The 23372-nt window shown below is 44.1% G+C and overlaps 1 protein-coding gene across 7 annotated transcripts; it reads left to right on the forward strand.

Moving 5' to 3' along the window:
- Nucleotides 1-9679: 9679 nt before the first annotated feature.
- Nucleotides 9680-21789, forward strand: AGT (angiotensinogen). 7 transcript variants are annotated; one of them, XM_071549524.1, is made up of 5 exons: nucleotides 9680-9763; nucleotides 15305-16127; nucleotides 17142-17406; nucleotides 17828-17972; nucleotides 18926-21789. In XM_071549524.1, the coding sequence occupies exons 2-5, from the start codon at nucleotides 15332-15334 to the stop codon at nucleotides 19115-19117; spliced, it is 1398 nt and encodes a 465-aa protein (XP_071405625.1). In that variant the 5' UTR covers nucleotides 9680-9763; nucleotides 15305-15331; the 3' UTR covers nucleotides 19118-21789. The 7 variants fall into 7 exon arrangements, with proteins under 7 accessions (XP_071405625.1, XP_071405630.1, XP_071405631.1 ...); XM_071549529.1 differs by having other exon boundaries at nucleotides 9704-9763; nucleotides 15308-16127; XM_071549530.1 differs by lacking the exon at nucleotides 9680-9763 and adding an exon at nucleotides 12794-12950 and having other exon boundaries at nucleotides 15305-16004.
- The last annotated feature ends 1583 nt before the right edge of the window (nucleotides 21790-23372 follow it).

Below are 23372 nucleotides of genomic sequence, written 5' to 3' on the forward strand. Positions count from 1 at the left end.
GGTTTCGAGGTATGCAGCACCCAGCCGGAGCCCTTGAACTCTGCGGTGACGGTGAGCCTCGAGGGGGAAAGCAGAGCCCCACGGTGGGGCAGGGCGCGGTGCTGCGGCAGTGCGAGTTTCTCTGTTTCTAACAGGTGGGACAGCAGCCTGGCCTTAATGTCAGCAGGGCTGCCTTGGTGGGCAGATGTTGCCCCCACTGGGTGACAGGCAGAGGTGGCCATGGCCGCTTTGCTGAGTATGGGGTGTGGCGCAAGGGCTGGGTGTGCGCAGCAGCAGTGTTGAAAGCTAGTGGGGAGAGCTCACAGCAGGACGTGCCCTGAGCAAACACAGGGAAACTGCCAGGAGATGCCACCCTGAGGAGGGATTCTAATGGGCTGAAGGAGTTCTGTGAGCACTGTAACACGGGATTTTAAAAACAAATACACAGGTAGCTGTCACTGATTTCCAGGTTTCATGACCTTGTCCATCTGTCACCATCACCAGTGAAATGTCAAGCACAAGTCTTAGGAGGAGTGGCTGAGGGAGTTGGGGTTGCTTAGACTGAAGAAAAGGAGGCTCAAGGGGGACCTTATCACTCTCTACAACTACCTGGAAGGAGGTTGTAGCCAGCTAGGGGGATTGATCTTTTCTCCCAAGTAACAAGCAATAGAGTAACAGGAAATGGCCTCAAGTTGCACCGGAGGAGGTTTATAATAGACATAAGAAGAATTTCTTCATGGAAATTGTTATTAAGCATTGGAACATGCTGCCTGGGGAAGTGGTGCTGTCACCATCCCCAGATGTATTTAAAAGACATGTAGATGCAGCACTTAGAGACATAGTTTAGTGGTGGACTTGGCAGTGCTTGGTTGATGGTCAGATTCAATGATCATAGAAGTCTTTTCCAACTTAGAGGATTCTGTAATTCTTCTTCTAACCAGTGTTTACCTGCAGCATTGTATCTCACAACAAGACAGTAAAACACTGTGCTGGAAAGTATGCCAGGAAGTGTGCTGTGGATGCTCTGAAGGAATAATGAGCAGAGCCAAACAGACATGGATATTCCCCTCTGCTTGGAAAGGGAAGAGATGCCACTCTCTTGGAACAAACTACAATCCCTGTAATGCAAAACACAGCTCTGAGTACAAACAATGCTTGGCCTCCCTTTGCTTTAATTGGCCCTTTGGTGGACCAGTCAAGCTTCTTGCTGCCAAGAGATGATTTATGGAGAGCATTTAGGTAAAACAGAATTAGTTCCCTTCTGTTCTGCTCTCTTCCACAGCAGTGCTGTAAGGAAAGCTTTCTTTTTCAGAGCATATATTCCCATGTTCATTCCCCATAATTGCATCCATTGTTGATGTCTGCAGGCTCCCTGCTGAGACCAAGCTCCCATTGTCCAAATATATGGATGCTGTCCAAACGTGCAAGAAGAGGCAGGCCTGGGGCTCACAACATGGCTGTCATTTGACCAAACTTTAGGTTTGCAGAATAGAATCCATGCTACTCACCTCAGCTTTTTCCACCATCACTGAAAATACCAGAACCTCCAGAAAGTGACTTACTGTGTACTCATACATAAGATCCCACTGAAGAGGACTGTGTTTTTCCTTTGCCTGTAGACAGACCCTCATGGACTAGCTTAGAGTAGGTGCTCAGCTGTTAAATGCATGTAATCAAGTGAGAGGAACACCAGCCAAGGGGCTAATGCAGGTAAAAGGCATTTTAGTGCCAACACAAGTCCAGAGACATGATGTACTCAACATCCTGCATTCAGCCAGTGGTAAATTCAGGAACTTACTTTAACCACAACACTTCTGTGTGGGCCAGGGCAAATTCTCATACACCAGAGTAACGTGCTGACTGGGGAAGATGTTCAACATCCTAGACATACAGCCCCCCCACCTGCTATGTCCTGAGGAGAGTAATCATATATCACCTCAGGGAATTTCTACTTTTCAGAGTTCAGTTGCATCTGAAAAGTGTGGGCTTAGCTCTGTGGATGCTTGTTCTGCTGCAGGAAAATTCATGCAGTTTCTCTCCTGTGTGAACACTCTGGTGTGCAATAAGGAATGTTTTCATGTTGTAGACTTTCTTCTTGAGGGCAGGTGCAGCCTTTCCCTCTCCTCACCCTGCTGTTTCATGTCATGACATTGCAGGGGAGCTTCATGTCTCTGAGATTTTAGCCTTGGTGTCGAGGCACTACAAGTGCCCAAGAGAGATGGTGCCTGGGGAGGGAGGAAGAAATAAGAGGAATGTGCAGAAAATGCTTATAAAATGTCTCAGTTCTCATGAAAATACAATACCCTGCTTGTCACATGTCACAAATCATGGGCTCATGTCTAAAGCTCTCAGGTCTGGAAGGGCAGAAACAAACCTATGTAACTTAGGTACTTACCATACTCAAGAATTTTACAAGAACTTAAAGCAGATTTCCTCTTTTACCATGAAATCCCCTTTTGAAAACAGCAAGAGTGCATTTCCCCCCTAAAATGACTCTTGTTATTGCTGCCACTTGGTGCTCTCTGCAGATACTCAGAATGGGAGGAAAGTGCAGCTACTCCTATGGTAGTCTATTATGGACAGACACCACCACCATGTTCCTACTTGCTCAGGAAAGTGGCAGGCAGGATTTGAGCCATTGACCTGGAATATCTTTGCTCCTTAGGTGTCCTGGTCTGCTGAGTAAAAGCAGGGTGTATTTTAACACTCCCTGGAACAGCAGGTGAACACGGGCAATGAGAGGCTGTGACACCAGCCTGTGCACATTCTCGTTTGGCACACTGTTGCAGCAGACATACTGTGACATTTAAGCAATACAAGACAGCTCTGATAAATAAAGTCCTTCCTCCATGGTTACACTGTCTTGGGAACTGTAGGATTCCAACCCACCGGCCCTCTCCCAGCAGGGGCGATAGTGCAGGTCTGTCCTTGATGTGTAAGTCAGTGAGTGAGTGCCTGCCAGCGTGTGAAAGCACTGCCAGCCGAGAGAAAGCTGTCAGATCAAATGCAATTAATTCCTAGCAGGCCAGCTCTGGACACCATTAGGCTCCTGTGGTCTGCAGAGGTCTCTCTCTGAGCCACATCACCAGGCAAGATTTCAAACTGACAGCATAACAGCATGCACAGGCTGGCAATGTATGTTAAAGCTGAACACTGTTTTCTTCCAAGTACTGTCATTAAATGTCTGTTCTGAAACATCAAGAGTTTTATCCATTACCTTCAGCTGTGTCTACAAAGCACTCAGAGAGTGTGAACACCAGTGTAGTTGCAGCTGCTAGAAGGCATCACACCCCTGCCTAGCCACTCTGCTTATCCCCTTATCACACCAACAGAGGGGGCCAGGCGGGCACTGTGCTGAAGAATTGGTGGCTCTGGCAGCGAGTGAACATCCTCTGCAAAGAGCAAAACCTCAGGCACACTTACTGCTGATAGGAACAGGAACAGAGTAATTTCTGTCTGCTGTTGAGTCAGACCTCCTTGGATCTTTTTATTTTCTTCAAGAAGGCAGAAAATCTGATTTGGTTTTCTCTAGTTTGAACTGCTTTTACTCTAAGAGAGACTCTTATTCACTTGCCAGCATAATTCATGGAATAGAAGGTGACATGAAGGCTTGATGTATAATTTCCACTTTGCCTTGGCCTCCTCGCTTAGCATCGTGCTACAGCTCTGACTTTCAGCATCTGGAATGTGCTTTTTTTGAGTCACACTTACATAATTCCTTCCTCATTAATATCAGGTAGACTCTGGTCATTCAGGATTTAAAATTGGTTATTCAAATGACAGCAACCTGATCAAGTCTTTCATAACCCTGTTGTCATTAAACCTCATGCCCTGTCAACTGTTTAACATTGGAGGGTTTATCCTTTCACCTGAGTGACCCCACATTCTCCAGTGCTTGTTGCCTGCTGGTTATGACCCTTCAGTGTCATCTGACCTCCTCTAAGGGACTGGTTTAGGCTAGAATATTTCATTTTTGTGCTCTTCTTCAGTGTTTTGAGAGACATGACTGGTTTTGTCTAGGTCTCTATCACTCTCCTTATAATTGCAAAGGTTTAAGGCTAGATGTTATGTGGACTGAGGTACGATCTGTGAAGCTCAGCAGCTCTCTGTCCTTCTTTCCTCCTCTGAATCTGTATGAAGTTATATAAAACATCTTTGTTCTGTCTTGGAGATTAGCCTCATTTCATACTGCTTGGTGCCCTCTGAACCTTGCATTGATTTGAATCCAAATGCTGCAGTCACAGTCACATGAAACCGTGATGTTTCTGATACTTTCCATTACTTTGGCTCTAATGCAGAGCATGGACTTTTGCCCAATGGCTTGCAGCCCAGCAGGCTTTGCACATGCTTCTGCACACAGCCTTGCAGGGCACATGTTCTACTGCAGGGCAGATGTTCTACTGCAGGGCACATGTTCTGCTCTAACAACAGCTAAAACCAGATAAAACTGAGCCTGGTTTGGGGCTTGTTTTTTGAGGACTTTTCTGTTGTCTTCTAGCAATAAAGTAATACACACTTTCTCTGGAGTTGACGAAGCTCTCTAGTGAGGGACTGGAGCATCCTTCTCTCTCTCATTTCCAGAGGCAGAAGTGAGGCAAAGGGATGGAAGGTGCAAAAGGTCAGCTTTAGGGGTTCTGCAGGACAGCCTGAGGACTGGATGTCCCCACACAATGTTGTGGACAGCCTAGTGAAAAATTATAAGAGAACAGGGAGAAAAAGAATACTGGAAATCAAGGGGAGGGTTCTTAGGAAGTGCCCTTTGAAAATCCTGCTGATTAGAGAAATATCTTGAAGGAATTGCAGGATTATCAAAATCTCATTCAAAGGAGGATCCTAAAATTACAGTGAATGTTCTTTGTCGTTTTGGATAGTGGTGAAAGGCCAGAGGCCACAGCCTAGCTGCTTTCATTGTGCTGTGCAATAGCAATAGGTTCTTCTCCTAAAGAGGCATCAGTCCCAAATGAGGTCTTAGGACTAATCACACCACCTGCAGTTTTGCCATTACTGCCCACTGCCATGCCTGGCTATGAAATAGTGACATTGCCCAGACATGCTACAGGGCCAAGGGCAGGAGGGTGCTGAGCTGTCGCCCAGAGTGGGTGTGACCTCATGAGGCAACTCCCCCACCACAACCTACCTTGCCCAGGTCACCCTGATGTACAGCACTCCAGCACTGGGAGGCAGCACTGCTTTGCCTGTCCCCTTTCTGCCTAGCATCTCTGATGGGCTACCACTCCTTTTGCACATCCAGAAAGAAATACGAAACGTGTCTTCTTGTGTGCTTTGGTAAATAATGACAACATTATCTGTACTGGCAGCTGAAATATCATTAGGCAGCCATCTAAGTGCTTTACCCAGCCAAACAGCACAGCTTTCTCAGCTGTTGTTCCAGGCTTTTGTCAGAGCTAAGCACATACTGCTGCATTAATTCATTACTTTGGAGGAGCAGCAATTTTACATACAAAAGAGGGCTTTTAAGATTATTTTTATTCTTTTTCTTTAGACTGTGAAACGCCAAGTGGCAGTGTGGGAGAAGAGCCAAGTCACAGCATATCTTCAGTGCCCTGAGTCAGAGGCAATCCCTAAGGGACCTCAGCTTTTCCTGGGAGAATAGCTGTAAGAACACTCACTGATCTTTGTGGGGTTTGGGGTTTTTTTGTTTTGTTTGGGGGTTTTTTGTGGGTTTTTTTGTGTTTGTTTGTTTGTTGGGTTGGTTTGTTCTTGTAGGTTTGTTTTTTTTTTTTTTATGGGGGCATTTATGGTTTTCAAAGGCTTTCATCAGGGTGTATTGCCAGGAGGCAATCTTAATTCTTTTCTCACTAGGAATATTCTGGGCTTAATATACTGTTCCTCAGACTTATCCCTCAAGCAGTAAGCTAAATCATTATTTCATGGTTTTACAGTTAACATAGAAAATGTAGAAAAATAAAGCAAAATAAAATTAAAATGAACCCAAAACTGCAGCAAACATTTAAGTCTTTACTTAAAAATCATCCAGCAAAAACAAAAGAGCAGGAAATTCCGATGTGCAAGAAAATTGCTTTTTCCCACTTACTGAAACTCCAGAAACTTCAATTATGAGCTCTTTCATTATTTCCTGAAAAAACCCAAAAAACAAAAAACAAAAACCACTGGGTATAAATTTAACTTTCCACTCCTCTTGCTTTCAGAATTACTGGTTAGCAATAGGTGCAATAAGGTAATAACATTTCCAAATGTTACTGGCAGGGACAGCCGCAGCCGAGCCGGGAGCAGCGATGCGGAGGCGCCTCCGCACGGCGGCAGCTTCGGCTAAGGAGAGAGGGATGTGCTGCGGCCCCTGCGGCGCTACAGCCCGCTGGATCAGCGCCTGGCTGCTCCCCGTTCTCCTTTCCCTGCAAAGCTTAGACGCACAAATGGTTCCACATCGGCGCTGGCGTGGGAAGTTGGTTCCCACTTCTGCGTGGCAGAGCTCGAGCTGGTCCTTAAAGAGGGGATGGGTCTATGTAGCAGCCCCGAGGAGAGAGATCCTGCGAGAATCTTACTGGGCAGCCCTACCAGTGATAGTGTCTGGCTCAGTGTCTTTGCTTTCTACCAGGATGCGAGGGCGGGGGTATCCAGTGTAACCAAACACTTCGCTATCATCAGTTGTGTACCTCTCAAGTTACAGCAAATCACTTCACACGGCACGCAAAGGGTCTGTCCTTTTGTACTACAGATTATATTTGGAGCAGTGGAAGTTGCTGCTGAATTTTGCCCCTGTAGCTGGCTGGCCAAGGGGGACCTGCCATGACTCCAGAAAATGGAAGAGTCCCATAACACCTGCAGTGGGGAAGGAGCCAGTCTGTTTCTCACTAAGGAACTGCATAAACTGTGTATGATTAAAACCACTCCTTGCGTGAGGCAGGAGAGCACCACAGTTAGTTTTCTCAGAGGAACACCAAATAGAGGCCAAAATAGCTGAGTCCTTCTGCTTGCAACTATTTGTCCACCCAGAGCAAGAAGCTGCAGGCAGAGGAGCAGGAGGAGGGGTGGAGGTGTGCTGAGGGAGGCTGTGGAGATGATGAAGGGAAACCTGAGTTTGTGCAGGGTACACACAAATCCCATCTTCCAAAGGTCTTTCTATGGCTATGCTTTGAATTTCCAGACTAGGAGACAACAACTATTGTGCATAGTGCCTGGGGGGCAATTTGGGTGGGGCTGCATAGAGATGGCACTAGTGGTCTTTGGGGTTTATAGGAGCCATGTTACCAAGTTTTCCATTGCTCCTTGCTGTGAGAATCCATGGCAGAAGCAGGATAAATCTCTCTCTTTCATCATCTGTACTTTGAATGCTATTACTGAAAAGCATTTTTGCAATCCTCTTTACACAAAAAATTGGGCAAGCCAAGTACATCCCTCATGCTCACCAGCAGCTTTTCACAGAAAAGTGGTTTAAGCCAGCAAGGGCAGAGGTTAGGTATACAGAGAAAACACAGGAAAAATCACATGCAAACTTATTCCTGTTTTATTAAAACCGTTAAAAAAATTACTTTGCATAGCCTTTCCCCACCAGAGATGGCAAAAATAAACAAAATCAGGCCCATGGCAGCTGGCCACAGTTCTCACAGAATGGGGGGAAAATTGGTTTACTAATGTTTAGAAACTTGCCTGACCCTTTGCCAGAGCTATACTCCTTCTTTACTCCTTATTCATTCAGGAAAAAGTCACCAAATACTCTGTGTGCAGCTGAAGTGAGAACAGAGCCCATAGGTCTGGCAGGAGACAGAGACACATTTCAGACCCCAATGCAGTAACTCTGCCACCCCTTAGTACATGTACCCTGATAAAAAGACAAAAAAAAAAACCCCAAACAGAAAACTGGCTAACTATGATTAAAAGTCTACCCACAGTTTTTGAAATTGTTCATGTTTTCCAGGGCTTATGTTGATTTTGAAGAGATGGCAGCAGGTTCCTAAATGCTTTGTGCAGAGGAACAGATCCCAGTAACACCAAAGCTGAGGGGCAGGTTTGCTGAGTGTGATGTTTCATTGGCATAGCTCTAGTGAAAGAGTATTTTGAATCTGTGCTGCAAAAGGAGCCAGCATAAGCTGGCCTCAGCTCAGACATCTCTACTTCCATCACAAGTTAAAGACAAGCCCTTAGAAAGGATCATGAGAGCTGTTGGATCAAGCAAAATTCATGACAGCTGGATGTCTGAGGACTTCCCAAGTTAGCAATCACAGCTGGACCATCATGTTCTGCAGAGAACAATTATTGTGCCCTCTATTATTTAATTTAATCTCTTTTTGTACCAAGACTTTTGGTCTTTGCAGCATGCTGTAGCAGTGCCTCCTGCAATTCATGCATGCAAAAGGGCCCTTCCTTTAATTTTGATTTGTTGCCTGATAATTTTACTGGGAACCCGCTGATTCAGGCAATGTTACAAAAGAGAGGTTCAGGACTTTCTGTTCACCCTCATCATTTTATGTTTATACTTCCCATACCAGTTTTCTTCCAAATTGAAATGTGTTGGTCTCCATAGGTACTCTACTTCTCTACAAAGAAGTTTTCCTTGATGTCTTGCGAACAATTGCCCTTCCACTGTTATGACTAGATTGCCACACCTGGAGTGTGGTGCACCAGCCAATGAAGCCACAGTCCCTGGTCTTCCTTTAGTCAGATCCTCTCACAGAGACATCTTTTTCCTTTTCTCCCTGTTCTTTTCCCAGTGCCTGTTATCCCTCTCCGGAGCCTTGCTCAGACTCCAGGCTGAGCTCCCTTACCAAAGCAGATGACAGAGGGAACTATATGAATGCTGATGGGATGTAGAGGTTTACAATTACCAATGTCAACACACAAGTTGTATAAACAAAATGTGGCCTATTTCTCAATCAAGGTACTTCTAGGCTTAATAAAAGGAACCTTCAAATTTAGTAATATATGACCATATGCATGGTATTATGTCTGAGTTAGCAATTTATTGATTCATAATCTATGTATGTCAGACATGCCAACTCAGGCTAGGAAGACCCCATGTGAAGGTCTCTGTTCTGAGGCTGTAAGCTGAGTAATTTGTTATTCCTCCTCCAGGACTCACACATAGCAGGAGATAAGAACATCATCACAGGAGTATGTCTGGCCCTTTTGAGTTATGTCTCAAAGCAAAATTTGGGAAAAGTGGAAAAAAGACTAAACAAACAGGAACAAAATATTTACTACTGTTTCTGCACAAAGTGCTGAATTTTATACAGCTTTTCCCAGAACAGTCTGGATCAATGAAAACACTTTTTGACAGAGTGGAGACTCAATGTTCTTCGGTAAAAGAATCAATTGAAATTCTAGCTTGGACAAAATAATTTTTCCATTCAAGACCAAATTACACACTTCTGGCTGTAGGGTTAGTGTTCCTCTTCCAGGGTTAAAATTTCTGAAGCCTATCTGGCAGTGTTTACATGAAGAAGTGCTGGAGCACCATAAAAGAGAATATTTTGTGAAGCAGGGGAGTGCTTCCATGTTAGCATTTCAGCAAAATGAGGCTGACCAGGAGATCCAATTTGAGCATGGCTGTGAGGGAACCCGTAACTGCAGCACCAGTGTTTTTCCACCCCTCTTTGCTCCCTCTCAGCAGCAACCATGAATAACAAGCAGGAAAAACAGAGGCAGGTTTTGAAGCAAAATGAGGGCAGTGGAGGGGGGAGAGGGAGGCGGGCCCACCTTATGCAAGAGTGTGTATAAAAGGGGGAGCCGAGTACACCTCAAAAAATCAGAAAGAGTGGGGCAAAAGGCAAGCAGGAATCTCATCTCTGAAGAACAGGTTTGAGAGGTCTGTCTTTCTTTGTACCTTTGCTGTGGTTGTTGCAGGGATAGATCATTAGAAAATATGTGTGGGCCATGGGCTAGTTTTGCACAGGGGATACCTGTAGGAACAGCCTTGCTTTCACCTGCTTTGGTTCTTTGTTGCCAGAAAGCTTTTCACCCAAGTTTGGCCCAAAGCAGGTTTTCTGGCACAGCTCTCTTTAGGGGGCAAAATCCTTGGACAACAGAGCCAAAGGGCAGGATAGAGACTCTTCTTTCTGAAGTCAAAGCTGTGTCTTTAAGCACACGCCCATTCCTAAAACCATGGCAACCCAGCAAGAAAAAAGCCTGACAACAGAGTCCACATACAGTAATTGAAATAATGCTCATGCACTCCTGCCTAAAAATGGCTGAGAAATGAAATGGAAGACTAACTGTAATTAAGTCCTCCTAGGATAAAATAGGTTGCAGGTGTGGCAGGCTATGTTCTCCATAGCCTGAAACATTCTTCTTCGGTAGGAGCTCTTAGAAGATAAAAGATGAAGATCTAAGGAGTGTGCTAGTGTGTGATGCATCTTAATAGGGGGCTATTAATTGAGTGAGCATAAGTAACTGGCAAATGAGGGGGGAGCTGTGTCTGAGCTTTGTAGTAGGGCATAAAAATAAGGTGAAATCAAAGGTTTGCCCTCATTACAGCGGCCAGGCAAACTCCTGGTGGTCTGAAGCAGGAGGAGCCTGTGGTGAAACCAGGACATTGAGCATTTCCTCCTGAAATGGTTTTGGTGGTTTTGTTGTGGTTTTTTTTTTTTTTCTGGAGAAAGCTGGGTATTTTAATTTGATGACTTTATTGATGGGGTCATGGTGGTGGTGCAGAGAGGAGCGCTGAAGATAGACTTCTGTTCTCCTCAAAGGCACTGACAAGTTTTTAATAGACAGAAAGCAACAGAACTGATTGTACAAATACCAAAAGAGACCCAAAGGTCAGCTTGGATGAAAACCCTGAGAACGTTCAACTAAATTGATCTTTGTTATATGTGACAGAGCCACCAGACCACCATGCTGGAGTTATCGTTCAGGTGCTTTTTGCTCCCCCTCTTCTTCAGGGCAGCATCCCCTGCAGCCAGGGATGCCTGACCTAGGGCTGGTATCTGTAGCAAAAGGAGACTATCAGCTGCAGCACAGCTTGGTCATGACCTGCAGGGGAGCTGGTAGTAGGAGATACCCAAACCACACGGCCCTCTTGGTGCTACAGCACAAAGGCATAATGATTTAAGTGAAAAAAATACAGTGGCTGCAGGTTTTGTAATTTTTCCTTCCAGTGTTTATTGTCCACAGCAAACATGTAAGTCTGGCAGCTATACTATATATTATTAGCATCACTTGTAGCTTATTAGCCAAAGCCAATAATTCTTTTTAATATGGATACTTTTCAGAGTTTTACAGAAGAAAAAGTGCCCTTCCCTGAAACAGCCTTCATTTGTGTGTTCTCAATACAAAGATTATCAGGTTGGGGTTGCTTTTTCCCTGTATTCAAGCCTCAGCTAGGAGGGCACAGCAGACCAGCTATAGCTCACAGTCGCGGTGTGGTCTGGCCATTTGTGCTCACTGCTGCTGCCTAATGGGGACCCGCGTGGGGGGTGGTGCTGGAGGTGCAAATCTGGGCTCTGCTCACGCCCCACCCACACCTCCACTGACCTCTAAGGGACCAGCTGTCTGCCCCAAACTGCCCACGGGAAGGACTCTGCAGGGGAGAGAGGAGAAAAGGGAGATTGAAACCTGAAACCTATCTTGTACGGCCTATGTCCATAGCTGAGCTGCATGCATTTTATACGTGTCTGGAGATGGTACAAATGCTCAGGGACTGTTCTGTGGCCAGAATCTTCTTTGACTGAGATGCTCAGGCAGCAAAAAGACAAAACACCTTGAATATTTCAAGTTGTTTGTTTAAGCCTTCAGTGCATGGTAGTTTGCTCTACAAGCTTGGGCTCCGGTCCATTTTCAGACCTCATTAGAGCAAATGTAATAGGTTTATTTAAATGAAAAGCGGGACTGTTAGAGACTGAAATTTTCCATCTCTTTGGCATTAGGCACCTGGCACACAGCCCTTGGGCTGGCAGGACTCAGCAGTCCCTGTCTCCACCTTCATCTCCACCAGCTCCAAATGCCCACATGCACTGGTAACATCCCTCTCACCTCTCTCCTAGAACCCAACATAAACCTGGGCACTGCAGTACAAATCATATCTCACTGGCCCTCTAAAATCAGAGCACAGATGACAAACCAGCCCTACTCCTGTTAGAGCCATGGGATTATTAGGTATAACAGGGGCACTGAACAAGAACCAGTCTAACCAACTGTATCATCTCTGGTTTGATTCACTGTTGATTTGTTTAAGGAGGAAGAAGGGGCACAGCAAAATTGGAAGATGGTTTCAAAACCAACAGAAAGATCTCCAAATTCCACCCCTTTTGACAAATAGGACTTGGGAGGCTAAGACTGAGAGGGATGAAGTCTCTGTGTTCCAACTGTGGCAACCTTATCTATCTGGCTTTCATCTTCTTCTTTCCAAAATATTTTGTTTTGAAGAGGAAGAAGAACAAAGCTTTGGCATTACAGACAGATCAAGAGGGAAAGAAAGGGTAAAAACTGAAAGCTTAATCACTTTACTCTGCAATAACATGCCTCACACACTGATGGGTACCCAGGCTGCAAAGTAGAGATTAAAGACGATTTATCTGAGAAGACAAAAATCTGGTCCAACTGTACAACAAATACACATATGAAGTAATCTGCATTCCTTTCAGACTGGCAAAAAATGAGTTATTTTCAGCTCCTGTAATCAGTTATTCTTCATAGTAAAATGCCTGTATCTGTCTTAGTAAATGTGTAACTGCAGGCTACACAGGTGTGCTGGGTCTGGTTAAAGGTTGTGTGTCCATCCCTGGAACTTTCTGTGCAGCTGGTGTTAAGCTGGGCTCATGTTTCATTGGGCCCTGTCTGCCCTGAGCGAACTTTTTTCAGCCCCCAGCCTGTGATGTAAAGCTGCTTTGCGCAATGCTGCTGCAGACAGGTAGAAAGGGCCCTCTGGTAGAGAGGGCATAATTCCACCTTCAATCACCCCATCCCAGGGGTAGGAGGTGCCGTGAAGAGCTTGTCTGAGGGGTAACAGTGTTGGAGGGGCAACAGAAGGGCGACACACCTGAGGATAGAGGCGAGTAAGCACTCTTACTGGATTTTCTCTGAATGCTAGTTTTTCAGCTCAGGTGTTCATGCTTTTCTGAATGGCTCACGGTTGTCTTTAGGGAGATAAACCACGCAGACTTTTCACAGGTGGGGCTTAGGGTAAGTGCTGACAGTGAGAACTGCTCCTCTTGGTACTGCTCGTGAGAAAAGAGCTGAACTGGGGGCTCTGGCAGCCATAGGGAATTAACCCCAGGCATCAGTGGCACATAATGGCACAACCTGCCTGGGTAGCACAGAGTCAGCCTTCCTGCTGCTGCAGGAAAGATTAAGAAATGCCTCAAAAGAATTGTATGGTGGAGAGAACAGTGTGGGAAGGGCAGTGCTTCTAATTTGTGGCTTTTAGGTTTGTTTTCCTGAGCTGTCCTAATATCAAAAATATGTTGCATAGTCTAGAATTGCAGTAGCACAGCAGCTGGGCATGTGAAGATGAAGTTGGGAAGGCACCTCCCAAGATAATTTTTTAACTGGTCATAAGCAATGAAGGAGCTCAGTCACACGTCACCTGCTACCAGCAGTGCTGGGGAGGCAAAGGGGACAGGGAGCAGAGGGAACAGCAGCACAGCTGTGCTGCACATGTAATAATTTAGAGGATGAGGTGGGAGGTAATGGGATAGAACAATCCTTGAGTGGAGATGCAGGGCCAGAGATCTACAGCAGGTCCTCCTCTTCATGCCTCTGGGGAGCAAATAGTTTCAGGCCTGACATGCAGGCATTCTCTAGGAAGAGGCTTAGACATCACAGCAGCAGAAACTCCATTTGCAAACCAGTTTGTTAGAAGAATCTACAGCCTGAGAATGTAGATGCGCACATAAGCAGGAATACATACTTAGCAAGGTATGTCTAATTTTCAAGCACCTGCACATCTCAGTTTTTGGAGGTGCAAGAGAGTGCAATACTGCAAACTGGAGTATTATTAGACACAGAACACTTAGGGACCCCTCAGGGGAATTTATATGTTTATACATTTTAAATCAGTCTGGGAAGGTGCCAGGTCTTGAATAGCTGGATTTAAACCCAAACACTTCCACCCTGTGTTAATTAAAGTGCAGGTGAGACAGACATTGCTCTGTGTCCTCTCAAAAGGCTCAAAAAGCTACCAGAATTACAATATCTGACAGACTGGTACAACTCAAAATATCGGAGAAAGCGAGCAGAGCTTGGGTGCTGACAAGGCTGATAGCATTTTGCCCATCCAATGAGCTCTGCAGGACTTGGAAAGGGCAGAAGAGGGTGAACAGAGCTACAATGAACAAGAAATTAATAGTAGAATAAAAATACAGCTCTGAGTAAGAGCATTTTTGCCAATGATAAGTGTTACAGATCCATAATGTTCAACATATTTGGATTTCAAATACACAAATTCAAACTCATATACTAGAAATCCAAGGAAGGTACTGCAGAACTATTAGTTATCAAAAAATTTGATACAGAAAAATAAGAATTCTAAAAATGTAAAATTTGTCAGCGGGTATACGTGTGTGTGTATGTGTGCCCATGACTTTGTCATTCCAAATATGTACTAGATCCTTTATACCAAAACACCAGTGACATCCACATAGAGTAAAAATCTCTGCTTCTTATAAGGAAAAACAAGAGCAGCAAGTGCTCTTTTACTGCAGGAGAAGACTGCCTGTACAGCAGAGTAAAACTCAGCCTACCCCTTCTACTCTGTATTTGGGTATAAAAGGTGTTATGAAAATGGTTTCAATGGTAGCACATTGTATAAGGGAGCCTGGAGCGTGTTTGCCTAGAAGCTAGAATGAATGTTTGCACTGGGCTATGAAAACATAACATGATCTACTACTGCCAAGTATTTGGCTGACTAGACATACAAAACAGGATTGTTCCATTTTTGGACCTTAACAGAACTGGTTTCCAATCTCAATTCCTGCATAACAGCAGGCAAATGGCTTAGCCTGTCCATGTGTCAGCAAGACTCAGTGCAGCAGTTTGCAGAGATAGCTCTGACAAGGTCCCAGGAGTAATGTTGTTGCATTATTATAATATTTTGCAGGATTAGCATGCTCTAGTTTGCAGGCCTAACCAGCTTGCACAATAATATTGCTTCCTGTGCTAAATCATTGGGGTATGGCAGTCGGTAATGGCGTCAGATCTGTGCTTCGTAATTCCCCTCCTGCTGCCATTTGAATTGGTGTCTGTGTCATCCTGGGCTTTTTGGAGGTCAGAGCCAGACCAGCCACCACTAAACACTGAAATTCCTGCCTTTGTAACTCCAACGCAGCACTAACACCTCATCCTGTGATTAAGAGAAACTGTACTTAAAACAGGCTGATCAGTCTTCTTTCCTCCCCACTTTTTCTTTCAGCAGACGCTGTGGAGGCAATTTTCCAACATGAATCTGGTAGCAGATCTTCTCTGTTTGTTGGCTTGCCTTACTGTGGTGACTTGTGACAGGGTCTACGTCCACCCTTTCAACTTGTTTTCTTTCAACGAGAGTGACTGTGATAAGCTGGAAAAATTGGTTCAGGAGGGAAAGACAAAAACTAATTTCCCTGTTTCCATTGAGTCCCAAACCACACCTGCCTACGAAGATGACCTGAATGATAAGGACAAGTTGGAAGATCCGAGCCTAAGCGACTGGGGGAAGGAGGAACTGGGCTACCTGAAGGACCTGGTGTACATCCTGGGAATGCGGTTTTACAGCGTGCTGCGGAAAGCACAGCAGGGCCAAAATGTGCTCCTATCCCCAACCAGCCTTTATAGCTCCTTGGTGTCTTTCTACCTTGGCGCCTCAAACCAAACAGCTCTTGATTTGCAAGGTTTGCTGGGACTTGTTCCCCCCTCTGGAAACCCTGATTGCACTTCCAGGGCAGTCGGAAGCAATTTCCTTTCCCACCTGAGGACGATCGAAAGTCTCGTGAAGAGCAGGGATGAGGAGCTGTTCTTTTCCAAAACACTCTGCCTGTTCTCTGCCCCTGGAGTACCTCTATTTGAACTGTTCGTGCAGGACTTGCTCCACTCTGCTGATGCTTTCTACGCCCGAGCTGTTGACTTTACAAATCCAAGTAAGGCAGCAAAACAAATAAACGCCTTTGTGGAGGCCAAAAGCGAGGGCCAAAGCAAGTGCTTACTGACAGCCATCGATCCCTCTGCAGACTTGCTGTTTGCAGTGGACGTGCACTTGGCAGGTATGAGGCAGCACTGCTCATTTTGGGAGTGGGCTGGGTAAAGGACAGGCAGTGACCCTGCTGCCAGGAAGGAGGCAAGGTCATGCCTGGCCAGGGGTGACAGGGAAGGGCTCAGATGAAAGGCTGGACCACTGCTCCCCACCACTGTGCTGGGGGTCCTGCCCAGACTCTGCCACAAGCCAGCAAGGGCAATGCAAAAGAGGTAGAGAGAGATGGCCTTGAAGAAATCTGTTTTTCTAATTCCCTAATTCCACCAAACAATTTCAAGATTTCTGACTTTTGCCTCCTCACTGACACAAGTAGTTTTTTTAATGCTACCAGGATTACCTGCCTAAGTGGGCAGCCACATGGCAGTGAGCAGATAACGTGGAAATGCAAAGCTGTGTAGAAGCAGCGAGAGGTGAGAGCAAGGCTTCCCATACTTTTGAACTGGGGAAGAAATTTATGTTAAGGTTTAGCAAGTGTTCAAGTATGTCCTTTTTAACCTCCTTGGCTGAGCCAACACTTTGAGTTTATGCTTACAACCTTCCCCATTGGTTGGTAAGATTGTGAAGAGTGAGACTTCAGGCAGAATTTTTGTTGCCTTACCTCTCCCAACTCCACTGGGGTGCCTGAGGGTGCTCCTGTACCCTGATGGATGTGCTTCATGCCATCACCACTGCTCGAGGGATGGGGAGGAAATCAAGCAGACCCTTTGCACAGGTGAGTGAGCCCCCCAGGGGCCACCGGCAGCCTGTGAGGAAGCAGGCAACCAAGCACGCAGAAACACTGTGCCCAGGAAAGGCCACAAAGCCAGTAGAAGTGCATCAGCTTTGGTCACAGTGCACTGTGATGCTACCAGAAGACATACTAAAGGGAGAATACATACATTTACAGTTACATGTGACTTTGTACACACAGTCCTTCTCTAATGCGCAGCATATTGTTTCTAAACAAACATACATGCCAGCTAAGGGGCAGAGGGGAGGAGGGAAGAAAAAGAATGAATTTCTTCTTTCTTGATCTGTTTTTCAGCGAGTGTTCAGCAAGCCTTCATGCTCAAAGAGCCTCAAGAGTTCTGGGTGGATTCAAACACAAATGTCTTGGTCCCTATGTTGTCTATCACGGGGACATTCAAGCACAGAACTGATGCCAGTGGGACTTTTTCTGTGGTGGAGGTCCCCATCAGCAAGACAGCGCTGCTGGTGCTGCTGCAGCCCATCAATGGCAGCAACCTGGAGCATGTGGAGTCCGAGCTGACCTGGCAATCCTCAGCCTGGCTCCAGCAGCTGTCCCCAAGGTAGGGATGAATGAGCTTGGGGTCCACTACACAGGCCTGCCTGCTCACTGACTGGGGTTGGATCCAGCCAGTGAGAGTTTACTATTGAGCACAAAGAGAAACCCCTGCAAACCCCAAGGCCTCACTTCAAGGAAGCTTGACTTTGGTGGAATCAGCCTTTTAACTTGAGTATTTTAAGGAAATCAGCAAGCACTTTTATAGAGCTGACCCATGAAGTGGTGTGAACTGGGGTTTAATAGCATACCCAGTGGTGAAGCCAGGGTGAGTTCACACTTGGAGACAGTAATAAGGCACCCATCGGTGTTTGTCCCCACATACCAAGCACTTCCAGCTGTTTTCACATGCCCATTCCCCAGGACTGCCCAAACACAGTGGAGAACAAGCACTCACTTGCCTCTGTGTCTCCCTCTCTTTTCTGCAGAGAAATTAAATTAATGCTGCCAGCATTAACAATAGAAGACAGCTTTGATCTACAGGAGCTTCTTGCAGATATGGGACTGCCTGCACTGCTGGGGAAGGGGGCAGATTTCAGTAAAATAAGCAACACCAGTCTAGCAGTTGGAAAGGTACAGTACATATCATTGGCATTAAAAAAAGCATGCTTCTTGCACAGTTTTAGCCACATAAACTGGATAAATTTAACTAAAACAAAACAGTCAGAGCCATGTGGGGGACACGTTTAGTAGGGGATTTGCAATATGACTGAAAGATGTGGATATTCCTTAATTTATCAGCAGCAATAGGTTTGCCCTAAACTATCTAAATTGTATTGCTACAGTAAACACACTATGTTCAAGATCTGAGTGTGTACATGCAAATTAGATACCACCTTGAGTTCAAACAGCTGGAGCACAGAGTAGAGGCTGCAGCTCCTGGGCTATTCAGGATAATCCTCAATCATTTAGGGACTACTCACAGAAATCACAAACACAGAGGTCCATGCAGCCCACAACCACACCTGAAGACTCCAGAGTTCAAGTCTCAAGGGGAAAAAGGGAGAGCTTAATTCATAAAAAAAAGGCATATTACATTCCAGAAGTATAATTTGAGTGCCTTTACTTTTATTTAACAGGTGTCCCACCCTTAGAAGTTCTGTCAGGGCCTTCAAGGTGTCCTGGTTTTGGCTGGGAGCTAATTTTCTTCTTAGTACCTGGTACAGTGCTGTTTTGGATTTAGTATGAGAATAGTGTTGGTAATACACTGTTTTTTCAGTTGTTGCTAAACCAGGGGAGGAATGAGTAAGCAGCTGTGTGGCACTTTGCTGCTAGCAGAGGTTAAACCATGATACAAGGGCAACAGGATTACATACCACCGAAGTGTAAAAGCAGTTGTACAGCTTTTCAAATGTTATGGAACAAGTACTCCATCATCATTTTAAACATCCATGGAGTGTCATGTGCTGCTTACAGATGATCTAAGTTATCAATTACTTGATGTGCTTTAGAATTTAAACTCCTATTTGTCTCTTCATTATCATGCTCTGATGACTGCAGAATTACACATATGTTTTGTCTTACAGGTAGTAAATCAAGTATCTTTCAAGCTGACCAGTGGTGGAACAGATCAGGCAGAAGACCCTGCAGTGCAGAAGGAAGATGGAGTGTACCTGGATGTAACACTGAACAAGCCATTCCTTTTTGCTGTTTTTGAAAAGAAGTCAAGGGCAATGCTTTTCCTTGGCAGAGTAACAAACCCTCTGCATGGGGTTTAAATGAAAACAACAGAGGATAAGAAAGAAAGGGAATGATTCACAGTTCCCATCACCTTTCTCTTATTCATCAGCAATTTTTGTGATGTTGTTGAGTGCTCTACTTAGAGACAAAACAGTTAGTGTTTGAAACACAGCTTTTTGAAAGCTAACACATTGCAACATTTCATCCTCGATCATCTATTTCATGTGAGGTGACACACTCTCTCCAGCTTCTCTCTTCGTTCGCACTTTGTCTCCCTTTTGCTACAGCTCCCTTTTTTGATGCAGTGGGGCAGGGCATTGTTTTGATGCAAGGCATCGACTTAAAAAATAGTTTTATATGTGCAAGAAGCATTTACTATGGAAAGACATAGAAAAGAACCTCTTCATTCTTTAAGAAGCTGTTAAAATTTTTTGTTTGGTTAGTTTTGTGAGAGAGACCCCCTTTTACATTACAGTGAAAATTTTAAAATTATCCACAGAGATTTCTAGCTTCATCAGCAACATTTTCCAACAGCACAGGCAGGCTTCACTTGTCCCACTGAGACAAGATTTTTTGCCTTGAAAGCAAAAACACACTTAGGGGAAGCTTCTTCTTTCTGCAGCCCAGATGGATACATTCATTTCTTAACTCTACGGAAATGCTAAAAATAGGACTTGGTAGCAATAATGAAGTGTGATGGATGAATTCTCAGAGCGTGGAAGAATTATCTCAGATTTTTTTGTAGAAAAAAAACCACAGCAAGGCCTACTATTCCAATACAGTTCTGTTCCTTGGATTACTTTCTAACCTGTGAGGCATTTATTACAGCCTTCTAGTAAAAAGAGACACTATTGGATAGAGCCCAGTTCTGTAAACTTGAACATATCCAAACCATATGTTCTTCAAAAATAGCATTAATAGCAATAATATATATTAGTATAAATAGTGGATGTGATGCTGTCACTTGTGAATAAAATGATTACAGTAGTCCAGTCCAACTCTTAACAGATTACTCTTTAATTAGGAAGTGAAGAATTGGAAGTGAAACCTTGGTACTAAGGAAAGTCTCTCCGTGGAACACAGATTTCCACCTCTCATCTCTAGATTTGCCTTCAGCACTGATGGCATTTAGAAAATAACTGCAAACCTGTTTAGCATATGTTGTCAGATGTATCCTACAGCGCACAGCAGCTCAGCATCATCCACAGTGGTCCAAATGCCTATCTAATCTAAATGCACTAATGCCAGCAGCTTGCTATTGGTGATGTAGATACACGACAGATCCTTCTAGGTGAATGGAAAATGCCATGACATCATAAATAAAATACAATAAAATAACACAAATCTCAAGAATGAGTTCAAGTATTATGATAGAGCATCCATGTATTTATCCAGTTATACTGTATGTATTCTAGATGCTCTAACATCTAAATGCTGTACTTGTATTATATACAGAACCAAGTAACTATAAATATGCAGAGATGGAAAGATGCAAATAAAACACTCTTCTGAATTTCTTTGCCACAGTTCTGTTGGGCTTTTGTCCGTAACTACATCCCTTTTTTTGCCTTCTGAAATCTGCTCCAAGTCAGATTTATGTTTTTAAGACACCAAGTTGCGCATTATCATGCAGTACAGCCAATGATATAACTTCAGGCATGAAAGAGGAAGCTTCATATGAATTTAAAAGTTCATGCTAATTTAAATGTTATCCCATTGACTCATTGAAGTCAGAAGGTAGCACCAGCTACAAATAAAATTTCAGACCACAAAATGTTCCATTTCTGTGATGAAGAGGGATAATAATTATGAAATGAAGCCCCTGAAAACACTGACAGAAAGTTTAGGACAAAATGCCATTATTCACAGGTGGGGGCTGCATGCTCTGGGGACTCCATACCCTGTCCAGTGGTTACAGGAAGAAAAACAAACAAGCCAAGCCACCATCCAACAAACTAAACAATTTCTGAAAAGAAAACTTTGTGGTGGAGAGCACCTCTCCACTGGCACCCTAGAGAAGAAAAGGAAGGAGGAATGAGCATAGACAGGCAACTGAAAATATACTGAGCAGAACAAGCTCAGTATTATTGATGGAAAAAGGAGAGTAAATATTCCACCATATTGAGTGGTTCAGCCAAATATACATACTGCTAGCTATCTTTAGGTGATGAAGTTAAAAGAGTCCGGTCCTCCTCTGGTATAACCCACAAAGTTGATAATCCAGTTATCATTTCAGAGGAAAACACGCCACTGCTTTCCGCCTCCTATTATACGGAACCTCTTCCAGCTAAATTCCTCCCAAGATTAGAAAAGTATAGTAAGTTTTCTAAAGGTCCCATAATGGAAGAAGAAAAAGGCACAAAATCAAATCTGCCTTACTGTCTCAGCCTGCAACTTGCACATCCATTTTATAATAAGAAAACATTGTTGAAAACAACAGTAGCTAGAGGTTAGGAAGTTGTCTCTACTTCTGACTCTTAATAAAAGCAAATGAAGAGGTGTGGGAAGACAAAGCTTTCCAGGTTCATCATTCAGAAACTTGGAAGAACATAATATAAATAACAAACTTGTTCATAAGCAGTAAGTTACGCCATTCAGTAGGGTGTACTTAAGGCCGGAGATCTCACCATCCCTGAAGGGAACAGATGCCATCTGGCAATTTGTTTCAGTTTGTTGTTTTCTTCAGTAATAAATTTGGATGCTCCCTCAATTGTGTATGTTGCCATGAAAAGAGAGATGCTAAGCAATTTACAAAAGCCAAAACCTGCTCTCCATTACTGAGGTTGAATCCAAGTACTACCACATAATTTTATGCAGTGGTACATTCCCCACTGCCCTCCTTCATAGAATTAATTTTAAAAGAGTCATAATAGCCACCTATCCTAATTGCTTCAAAAGCAAATAAAAATATGGTCAGTTCACTAACAGAAATAAAAAACCTTAATGCTGTGGAAGGTTGGCTCACCACAGCTTCAATGCTAAACGTGCTACATATCTCTAAGTACTCACAAAATTTCCATCATCTTGGGTCCCGCATTAGGATCCAAGTTCTCTAAATACAGGTATTTTTAATTAATACACATGAACTTGAACCCCAGTGTTAAATTTTCACAAGGTAAAAAAACCCAAACAAAAACAACAACCCTCCCCAACAACCAAAAAACAAACAACAACACACAAACAAAACCTTCCTCCACTACAAGGGGCATTCTCCGATTTGAAAGCCTCAAATACACCCCCTGTTGTTCCCAGATTGTTACCTGTCCCTCCCATACAAAAGAGAAGATCACTCTAGGGTCAAGAGAGATCTTTGTTAATCCTTCTACCATTTTAAACCCTAACACTTTCAAATTTCCTGCTGCATTGTACTGATGTAACCAGGTTTGGAGTTACAAGAATTCTACATGCATTAAAGTGAGTTCTAATAGACAATATAATAAAAATCAGAAAAATGCCAGCACTGAATAAATTCTTTGAAGGAAAACAGGTAGCCTGAACATAATAACCTGTAAGTTATTTATATTAAAAATTATTTTCAAGATTTCAATTATTGTATTATCTTTTGTCATGCAACAATATGGTCTATGAAAAAATAAAACCAGTACAATGAAAACATTCTAAGCCCAAAGAGGAGCTGACTATACTATATGATGAGAGAAAGCAGGTAAGCGCAAAGCAGTAATGAGAAATAGCAAAATCCTGTTCCTGTGACCACTTTATTCCAGAAGAGATGGCATAAAGTTTGAAAGTTTTAGACAGTCTGTAAGGAGTTAAAGAGCACAGCTGCCTGTCTCAAACAGTCAAGACCACAGAAGGAACTTGCCATAACATAAGCCACCACAGTAGGAACTTGAGATAAGCACAGAAGGGAGAATTTGTGACAGGAAGGCCCCGATTCCAGACCTGGCAGAGGTGAGGTCTGGTTAGCACATCCTGGTTAATCCATCTGGACAAAAATTCCCACTGTGGCAAACTGGGGGAAAGGAAGCAATTGTTCATGCACATATCACCAGTCAAGCAAAGATGACTTCAAGTTATAGACAGACAGCATCAGTGACCACCAGTGACCCCCGAAGTGCCCCCAGCCTCATTTCTGTGGCCTTCCACCAGAGGACTGCACATGATCCACAGTGTGAAGCCCTCACCCCGCAGGGGAAGTACTTGTGCATTCCCACCTGAGCTTGAATGTATATTGACCCATTGCACTTTGTGTTTTGTGGGCTTTCCCCAATCCCCAACAGATCAAGGCTGCAACCATCACTTCAACCAAGTCTCATCGCTGGTTCCATGGGT

Source organism: Pithys albifrons, chromosome 2, assembly GCF_047495875.1.
Source record: "Pithys albifrons albifrons isolate INPA30051 chromosome 2, PitAlb_v1, whole genome shotgun sequence".
Lineage (NCBI taxonomy): Eukaryota > Metazoa > Chordata > Aves > Passeriformes > Thamnophilidae > Pithys > Pithys albifrons.

Excerpts from the sequence above, each read along its gene's own strand:
- AGT (XM_071549524.1), top strand. The coding sequence starts at position 15,332 with ATGAATCTGGTAGCAGATCTTCTCTGTTTGTTGGCTTGCCTTACTGTG. Across the intron at positions 16,128-17,141 it reads AGTGGACGTGCACTTGGCAG|CGAGTGTTCAGCAAGCCTTC; the intron begins GTATGAGGCAGC and ends TCTGTTTTTCAG. Across the intron at positions 17,973-18,925 it reads CCAGTCTAGCAGTTGGAAAG|GTAGTAAATCAAGTATCTTT; the intron begins GTACAGTACATA and ends TTTGTCTTACAG.